This window comes from Propithecus coquereli, unplaced genomic scaffold (assembly GCF_000956105.1).
Source record: "Propithecus coquereli isolate 6110/MARCELLA unplaced genomic scaffold, Pcoq_1.0 Scaffold14, whole genome shotgun sequence".
Taxonomy (NCBI): domain Eukaryota; kingdom Metazoa; phylum Chordata; class Mammalia; order Primates; family Indriidae; genus Propithecus; species Propithecus coquereli.
This window is the reverse complement of record NW_012138302.1, coordinates 15,973,476-15,982,334: the sequence shown is the minus strand read 5'-3', so window position 1 is coordinate 15,982,334 and position 8,859 is coordinate 15,973,476. Positions and strand designations below refer to the sequence as shown.

Sequence of the window (8,859 nt, the reverse complement as noted above, 5' to 3'; positions counted from 1 at the left end):
GACACAGGCCAGGGATTCCCAAATTGCTGTAGCAAGTTTTTTGGCCACACTTTTTCAATAGAGAAGGGATTAAAAAGTAAATCAAATTCTCCGATGCCAGTGCAAAAATTCATTGGAAGCCCTAAGGCAGTAGTAGTGTAACTCCATAAATTACAAACACATTTTTAAATACACATTGCTTCAGGCCAATGAGACTGCAGTTTATTTGACTATTTTATGGTAGGGGAGAAGGTTGAGTGTTGATGTGAAAGCCCTGATATCAGTAATGGGGTCGATAGAATCTGCCAGCAGAGGAGAGGTTGGCAGGTAGGTTAGCTGCATCACTTCACAAGAAGAATTTGAATCTTCACCAGAAGGGGTGCTGTCCTCTTCCGGCTCATACTTCCCATATCCAACAACCTGAAAGAGGCCAAAGATTCAAGGTGAGAAATACACTGACCAGATTTGTGGTCTCTGAACAACCCAAGTTCAGTAAAGGGGTAGAGCTAGTTTAGTTAACCACACTCACGTGAACGCTGAGCATTTTACTTCCTGGTCCTCTATGATCCTTGAACCAGTTGACCAGGTCTGATTTTGAGAATGACTTCAGTGCTTCAATCTTACATGGAAAGGGAAGATAGGAAAGAAATAACCCCCAGGCAGACCTCCTTGGCCCTGCTTAGCATCTAAGGACTTCATTTTATTCTTCCTAACCTCACCTTGTCCCTAACCTTCCAGAAGGATAAAGATGAATTCTCTGATGAACCTTCATGTTTTATAGCAATGATCTACATTAGCAGATGAGCAAGAGAGGTTAGCAGATGCTGTAATTACAGCTGAATACTGTACACTGAGCCTGATACCCGAGTGTCTCCTTAGTGTCTCCTCCCAGTTATATGGTAACTGCATATTCTGGCTTGAGGAAAATACAGCAGCTATTAAAACAGGCAAATTTTTAATCTGTCTTCTATTAAGAAAACAAGTGCCTTAAGGTGAGCTGTGCTGAAACCTCTTGTTAAATAACCTCTCAGCCTCACAGAGCAATGTTGTGCTTTGCTAATTCTCCACAAAGGGTTATATGTTATCAGAAGTAGCACTGAATTGCAGGATCCAGAGCTCTTTTTCATAGGTTTCTTACTCCTTTGGGCCTGTTCATGGAATAATTTTCATTAAATAGCAGAACCTTCTTTTCTCCACAAAATCTTACGAACTTCAATATAACACACAAGTGGAGCTGCTCTGATTGAAGCTGGGGAGGGCGCACGGTAAGGGTTAGCACCCTGCTCACGTGGCCACCTGAGGTGCTGGGGAGGCAAGTCAGAGTAATGAAATGAGCAAGTAAGTAACCAAGCCGGTTTGGGTGTCCCAGGATTCTCTTGCATACAAAATACTGGTTTGCTTGGACCTGTGACTCCTGTTGAACCCTGTCAGGGCTGTCTTGCTCTGAAAACCACATTACCTCATGGGCAAGGCGGTCAAAGAGATACTGCTGTGTCACCACTTCGTTCCAGTTCCTATCCACCTCCTCCCCAAGGTGGGTATCCTCACACTCCTTCAGCTTGATCAGAGCTGTGACCTGTTCCCAGCAAAAAGAAATGCTCAGGCATGTCCTCATACCAGTCTCCCCAGAACACACCTGGCCCTGTCCAGCCTGGCTTGTGATGGAACTGCCAGCAGGACAGGGAGGGATTAAGGTGGGACTGCAAAGTTCAAAAACTGGCCAGCACATAGTGCTATTAAAGCTAATGTCTGGTGTCTTGAGGGCTCATGGGGGTGAAAGACCAAAAGCCTAGGCTGGCACAGCTCAGTCACCTGGGTGTTGAATGCATCTTCAGTGAGGTTTTCAATCTTCTCCTCAAAGCTAGAAAGAAACTCTTCTATCTTCTTATCAACAACTTCAGAGCTGAAACAAAACATCTTCAATTAAAAGTCATCAAGAAAACTGGTGTCTCAGGCAGAAAGAATTATGACATGGCACATCTCCAGGAAAAAGGCTGCAGTGTTTTCCCAGGCCTCAGCGTTTTACCTTCAGTTGAGGGAGGGAAGAGAATGGGGAGGAACACTTCCTCTCCCCCCACCTTCAGCCCAATTTCCTAGTATCCTCATACTGAAGAAGTCATTCCAAAGCTGAGAACCAAAGGTTCCAATATGAATGTCACGACAGGCATCCTTGCCTTTCTTGTCCTCAGGTTTGCCTGAAGAGAAGAAACATTGGCAAGCCCTGCACAGTGACCACAGGACTTGCATCAAGCCCTATAGGACCACTGGAACCATCGAATAGTCCTGGATCAGGCGAACTATAACCCCCTGCCCCACACCCTCTGCAGTGACTAAATACAGCAAACCCTGCTTGGTCAGAGTCATCAGAGGTTTAAGGAAGCACATAAAGCTCCCATTCTCCATGCCAGAATATTAGGTTAGACTCCCAACTATTCACTTGCTTACTCACTTGTATTTGGTTGCCTGCGTCCCCACGGTGACAGAGAATCCTAGAATCCCAGATGTGTTCCTACAGGTAGGATATACATGGTACCTACAGCCAGAGTGAAAAATTATATAAGCTCAGGTTGTCACCTGGGCCCTGCCCATAGAGGCACTAGATGTGAGTGGAAAGGGTTTCTGCCTATCCTTACTGGACCTGGAAAAGAGGACCCATAAATTTTAAGGTGGCTACCCCTCTCCTGAATTGAGGAGCACAAGCATTTTTTCTTATCTTGAAAGCTGACCAAATGAAAAATCTGATCATATTCCAAGAAGCAAATTCCAGAAGTTCTAACAAGTAGGTATGGAAAGTACTCTAAGGCACGGAAGGACCAAAGAGCTATGAGAGGCTGCTCAGTAAGGATATCTGATAAACCTCAGCCTGCAGAGTAAGCCCCAGACTCTTATTTTGAGCCCAGTGTCCTTGCCAGCAGACTTACCCAAGGGTCTGCTTGGTTCGAAGGAAGTCAAAACAAGGCTCTTCCATGTGCATCTGTAATTCAACATACTACCCATCAGCCCAACTCCCAGCAGGGAAACCTCATTTCTTTCCCCCAGTGTTCCACATACCTCAAAGTCCACCCTCCCTTACTGCCTTTTTCCTAAATGATCCAGGCCCTCTGCCCATGCTGTTAGTGGGTGAGAACAGTAAATGACCACCTTGCCTTCCAGTCCCAGGTCTCTGACCACCCCAAGTCCTTAGTCCCAGGCAGAAAGGCTGGGCCTCATAGTGGAACAGGGGCTCCTAACACCTCAAGTCTCCATTATGCACTTACCACAAGCAGCTCCATAAGAGTGTATTCTCTTAGACTCCTTGTACCTGACTGAGAGGAGAAGGTAGTCAGACCAACTGAATATCCAATGGCGTATAGGGGTTTTTAATAATGCAGCTATTCTTGGCAACCACTCATTCCATTATCATCACTTCCCTTCCCCCAACAGTTAATCATACTTTCATTTTGTTTCTGCCTTCCCACCAGACCAAAGGTCTGTGAGTACAGGAATCATACTGGATCATTTGTATTCCCAGCCCTTAATGTAGAATTGCAGGTAAAAATGGAGGTGAGTCCAATAATCCCTAACTTGCCAGCTCCTGACTAGAGGATCCCAAAGACCCAGAGGACACATTCTAAAATCAAGTACTTGTAGTTCAAGGCCCTAAGGAGGAGAAGAGGACACGCTTGGGGATCCTGATGGGTATCTGATCTATTACCCAGGTGGAGAGAAAATGAATAGGAGCTTCTGCAGCCACACACAGGAACCCAAGCCAGTTGAGAAGAAAAGTATCTAAGAGGCAGGCACCATGCTTTGGGACCACATCTGGCTGCCCTGGAAACTGGCAAAATAATGCCATCAGAATGAAAGAGGGCAGGAGGCCAATGAGCAAGGATGTTGTTAGTGCATCCAGAGTCAGGACCATCTTGCAGGCTCCTCTGACACGGTCTCGTTTCTCTTTCTCCCCACTTCACTGGAGGAAGAGGCTAAAGCCTGTGTGCCCCGCAAGTCCTGATTAGTCAGCACTGAGATTGCCTGTTTCTCTCAAGGGGCTGCAACAAAACCAGTCAAAACCTTGTATCAATTTTCTATTCAAAATGCTCTCTGTGAGAAGGGAATTGGTTTCCTAAGGGAGGCAGTTTTTAGCTAATGCTAAGAGGTGACTGATGAAAAGCACTTCCAAAGACAGTCTTACTATATGAAACCCTTCCTAAAACTGGAGAAGTTCTCCTGTGTCTGGGTTGTGAGCAGTCAAAGGCACTGGAAATGTGGACTGGGCTAAGAAGGGCTAGCCCATACCATTTAAGGAGTTTGAAACCTGGTAGTCACAACTTAGAAAAGACCACAGGCTGGAATGCTACAGCTATTGAGATGGGCCCCACAGAGAAGCTGGGCCTCCAGAGAAAGAAAAATTTATCAACCTAGCTCCAGAATTGTAGCTCCTGAATCAAAGGACTGGAATAAGGTTAAACTTCACTAAAGAGAAATGGCCATGATGTTGCACAGGTAAATTTGCTTCTAACAACCAGGACCTGGACAGTATCAGGATAAGGTTGAGGCTCAGGGCCAGAAACAATAAAAGAAGATGAAAATAAGGCCATGCCACCCAAAGCCCAGACCAGGGATCTTCACAAGGCCTGACAGAGAAGTGAATTCCTCATGCAGAGAACTCAGAACCACAGTAGCAGCTACAGGAGCCCCAGACTTTGAGAAGACACTGGACAGGCACAGGTTTAGAGAAGATCCCCATAGTCCTAGAAGTGGACTAACCACAGGCTAAAGCAGGCTATGGGCCAATTGAAATTGCTGAAAAGCACTCCCTACTTTAAGTCCCACCCCACCCCTCCAGGATGATTTGGAAAAAACAGAACTGAAAATAGAATGAATAAATTCGAGACCAGCTTATATGACCTCAGGCAAGTAAGGGGTTCTGAAGCCTATGGATCTATCATCCATAACATAGTGCTTTGAACTCTTTAGGACTCTGGTAGTCATTCTGTTTGCTGTATATTGATTGCTTGGCTATGCTTTTGTCTCTTTTTCAAAACTATGCTTTAACAAATGTCCTTCTGCTGGTTAGGGTTCTGTAAAGAGAACATGAAGGAATCCCATCCACACTTCTCTGGTAATACCTGACTGTGACTGAAGGAGGATCCACTTTTAAATGTAGTTGCTTCAGGAGGACAAATAGCCCCAAGCATAAAACTACAGAAGTAACTACAAAAGGGCCTTGAAAGTCAATGGATCACTCATTCCCATACTTTGGACCTTCCACCAGGCTTTAGTACCCTAAAGATATTTAGCCATGAGGATGGCTGCACAATGAGACCAACTGACCTGGTAGTACACAGTGACTTCAGAGTTGGCATCACCCTTGTTCAGAGCTCTCACTTTGCACAGGTGGTGGCCACTGGGCAGCTCTACCACCTGGAACTGCACAGGCATCTCCTGTTCCAGAGGCATGAAGTTCAGCCTTCTGCAAAAGAATCAGCATGGGTCACTGAGGCACCCAAGAACTATGAAGAAGCAGCCAAGCCTTCCACAGTCCCTTTTGAATTGCTTTGTTTATACCAGCCTCAAGAAAATCTACCATTATTTTAACTGTGGGTTTAATAACAATTCACTGAGTTGTGGCCCAATGCCCTCATGCTGGTAAGAACACCCCCAAAGAGAAAATTCAAACCGACACTTACTCGACAACATATTTCAGGAAATCCATAGATTCCTAAGAAGCAAAAAAGAATAACTGCTTTAGGCCCTCTTGACATTAATTTCACCCAGAACCAGCTAACATCAATGTTCTAATTGCTTGGGGAGCCCTGGATAGCATTAGGAAAACAGATACAGTTTGTCATTTCAATGCTGGGTAAGTCATTCATGATTGGGCTAATCAATTCAATATTGATTATGTTTGTTGCATACTTAGCGGCTCATAACTGAACAGCTCCTTTCCTGGCTCACTTGGCACTGTTTACCCATACACTGCAATACTTTCCCAAATGGAGCAAACTTAATTGTTTAGTGTCAGTTTACCCAGCTAGGCTGTGGCCTTTATGATAACTGTGACTGTGTTTTAGACATCTGGGCCCATTGACGCAGAGCCTGGATAGAGCCATAGGATAACATTTAACACTAAATGAATACATCCTCTTTCCCTCTCAAGACTTCTGGTTTCTTATGTATAAAATGAGGGATGAGTGCAGGCATGAGCACATTTCTAAAGTGGTTTCCCTAAAGGGCCAGTGCTGAGAAACTGGGAGGCCAGGGAGGAAAATGGTCAACAGCCAAACAGTTTAGGGAAAGAGTCTTGAACAAGCAACCTGGCCAGGAAGAGGCCTTGGTTAAGTACAAGGCCCCAAAGACATATCCAACTCAATACGCATCAGAACAAACTCCTCATATGCTCCCAATCCTACTATTGTTCCTGCTTCTCTACCAACCCACTACTTCAAGCAAGAAATTTTGGTATCATCTTAGACTCCTCCCCTGTCTCTCACCCCTATATCCAATTATTCAGTGAATTTTGGCTATATTTTACCACATTATTTCTTAACACTTTTTCATTTATTTGGCCTAACCTCAGGATTCATCATTTTTCACTTCAACTTTTTTGTATGTGGTAAAAAACATATAAAATCTATCATCTTAACATTTTAAAAAGTGTACAATTCAATAGTGTTAAGTACAGTCACACTGTTGTGAAACAGATTTCCAGAACTTTTTCATCTTGTAAAATTGAAATTCTATATCCATTAAACAACTCCCTTCTCCTCAGTTTATGGAAACCACTGTTATACTTTCTGTTTCTATGAATTTGACTACTTTAGATAGCTCCTAAGTGAAATCATATTTCACTTGAGCTTTTATAACAGCCTCATAACTGGTCTCTCTGGATATTTCTTAACCGCAAATCCTCTTAAATCCTTCAGTGGTTCTCCATTTGCTACAGAATAAAGCCTTAGCACATCAGCTTGACGAACAAGCTTGACATACTTGTGGTGGCTATGTATACGTGTGTGTGTGTGTATGTATCATATATCCTTCACCATTCCCTCCTCCACTTTTATCTCTACATTAAACTGTTTATGGTTAACAATAGTCTTTGACAAATGCAACCAACAATATAGATATGCCAAACCCGTTTCACTCAAAGTACTGGTCTATTACCAGTCGTCTCCTTCATAAGAAGAAAGTAGCCAAGCATCAGAGGGGCCAGGTTCCCTCCTAAACAGAATATGATAATGCTGTCCTGCCAAAAATACAGAGCTTCTGCTTCCCCTTTAAGAAGAACTAATGCAATTCCAGGGTTCACAATTGCATTCAGACCCAGCCCACAGTAACGAAGCACCTCATACTCACTGTGCTTGTGACATTCCCTTGTACCAGGCCCTCAACAAAGAGCTGGGATTTGAACTCTCTGACGAAGCTCAGCAGAGACTCAAGGGAAAGGCCATCCATCAAAGCCCGGTACTTGTCAATCATAGACCAACGAGCATATTCCAGGATTAAAAGCCGTACATCTCTGTACGGAGGGCAGGAGAAAACCAAAATTTTGTTTTAAGAAATGAATCTTGAGAATAAAGAAATACTGGTCAAGTTTCTATAGATGTGTGTTTAAAGAGACAATTTCTGTCACAACTTAAGATGGAGAAAACACATCATGATCACCAAACAGCATTTAAAATTGGATACACAAACTTTTAAATAGATTTACTCACCAGTACAATAATGCACTTACCTGTCTCAGTTGCAGAGTAAAATATTTCACAGAAGTTGCCAGATGAGTCAAGTTTATCCAGTTATGCACCAATTTTAAAATATTACTATTTTGGTTTGCAATCTCACTAACATTTGAAATCTCACTAATTACTGGGGGCCACCATTATGGATAACAGTTACAGCAGTGATAATATTAGTAAAGGCAATGGCTCTAGTCTAGAGAGATTAACTGCACCCTCCATCTCCACAACCCCACCGCCAATAAGCAGTTTGAACTTGGCAAGTCTCCTAACATCTGTAACCCAATTTCTTTACTTGTAAAACAAGGGAAATAACTTATAAAACAAGAAAAGTAACAGAGTTTTGGTTAAAATTAAATGAATATATGAAGTTCTTATAACAGATCTAGCGAATAAATCTTCAATAAACAGAAGGTGTATTATTATTACTCTATCATACCTCAATAAAGTAAATTTTAGGAGTTACTGGATTTTAATAAAAATAGTATTTAATTCATAAATATTGTTGTAAACCAATGAGATTCTGAGGTTGTTTGTCACGCAGCGTTGATGCCACAATAACTGACTGATATATATAGCTAACATTTTTGGATCTGCTCACATTCTGTGCTTTAGTGCCATCCTCAAAAAGATCTTGTTAATGCTACGCAAAGAAAAAATAGTGACTTCTTAAATTATAAGCCACATTATAATTAACAGACTATTTTATAACCTGTTTTTCATTTATAATCATGTATCACTTAACAACAGGGATACATTCTGAGAAATGTATTTGGCAATTTCGTTGCTGTGTGAACATCACAGAGTGTACTTACACAAATATAGATGGTATAGCCTACTACATATCTAGGCTATGTAGTGTAGCCTATTGCTCCTAGACCACAGACCTGTACAGCATATTACTGTACTTAATAGTGTAGGCAGTTGTTAACACACAATAGTAAGTATTTGTGTATCTAACCATTGGAAAGGTACAGTAAAAATACAGTATAAAGGTACAAAAATGGTACACCTGTATAGGGCACATGCTGTACATGGAGCTTCCAGGACTAGAATTCGCTCTGGGTGAGTCAGTGAGTAAGCGGCGAGTGCATGTGAAGGCCTAAGACATTATTGTACACTAGTGTAGACTTTTACAAATGCTGTACACTTAGGCTAAACTTTG

General features: G+C 42.6%; 1 protein-coding gene across 2 annotated transcripts in view; it reads right to left on the bottom strand.

Moving 5' to 3' along the window:
* Positions 1-166: 166 nt before the first annotated feature.
* NRD1 (nardilysin (N-arginine dibasic convertase)) overlaps positions 167-8,859 on the bottom strand; it is a 109,361-nt gene continuing 100,668 nt past the window's right edge. For both annotated transcript variants that reach the window (XM_012639425.1, XM_012639424.1), the window contains 10 exons: positions 7,315-7,477; positions 5,649-5,680; positions 5,293-5,431; positions 3,237-3,284; positions 2,901-2,953; positions 2,429-2,512; positions 1,792-1,882; positions 1,439-1,555; positions 509-598; positions 167-399 (listed from right to left, as the gene is read on the bottom strand). In XM_012639425.1, the coding sequence (XP_012494879.1) occupies positions 202-399; positions 509-598; positions 1,439-1,555; positions 1,792-1,882; positions 2,429-2,512; positions 2,901-2,953; positions 3,237-3,284; positions 5,293-5,431; positions 5,649-5,680; positions 7,315-7,477 (1,015 nt within the window). In that variant the 3' untranslated portion in view covers positions 167-201. The remainder of the gene's footprint in view (positions 400-508; positions 599-1,438; positions 1,556-1,791; positions 1,883-2,428; positions 2,513-2,900; positions 2,954-3,236; positions 3,285-5,292; positions 5,432-5,648; positions 5,681-7,314; positions 7,478-8,859) is intronic.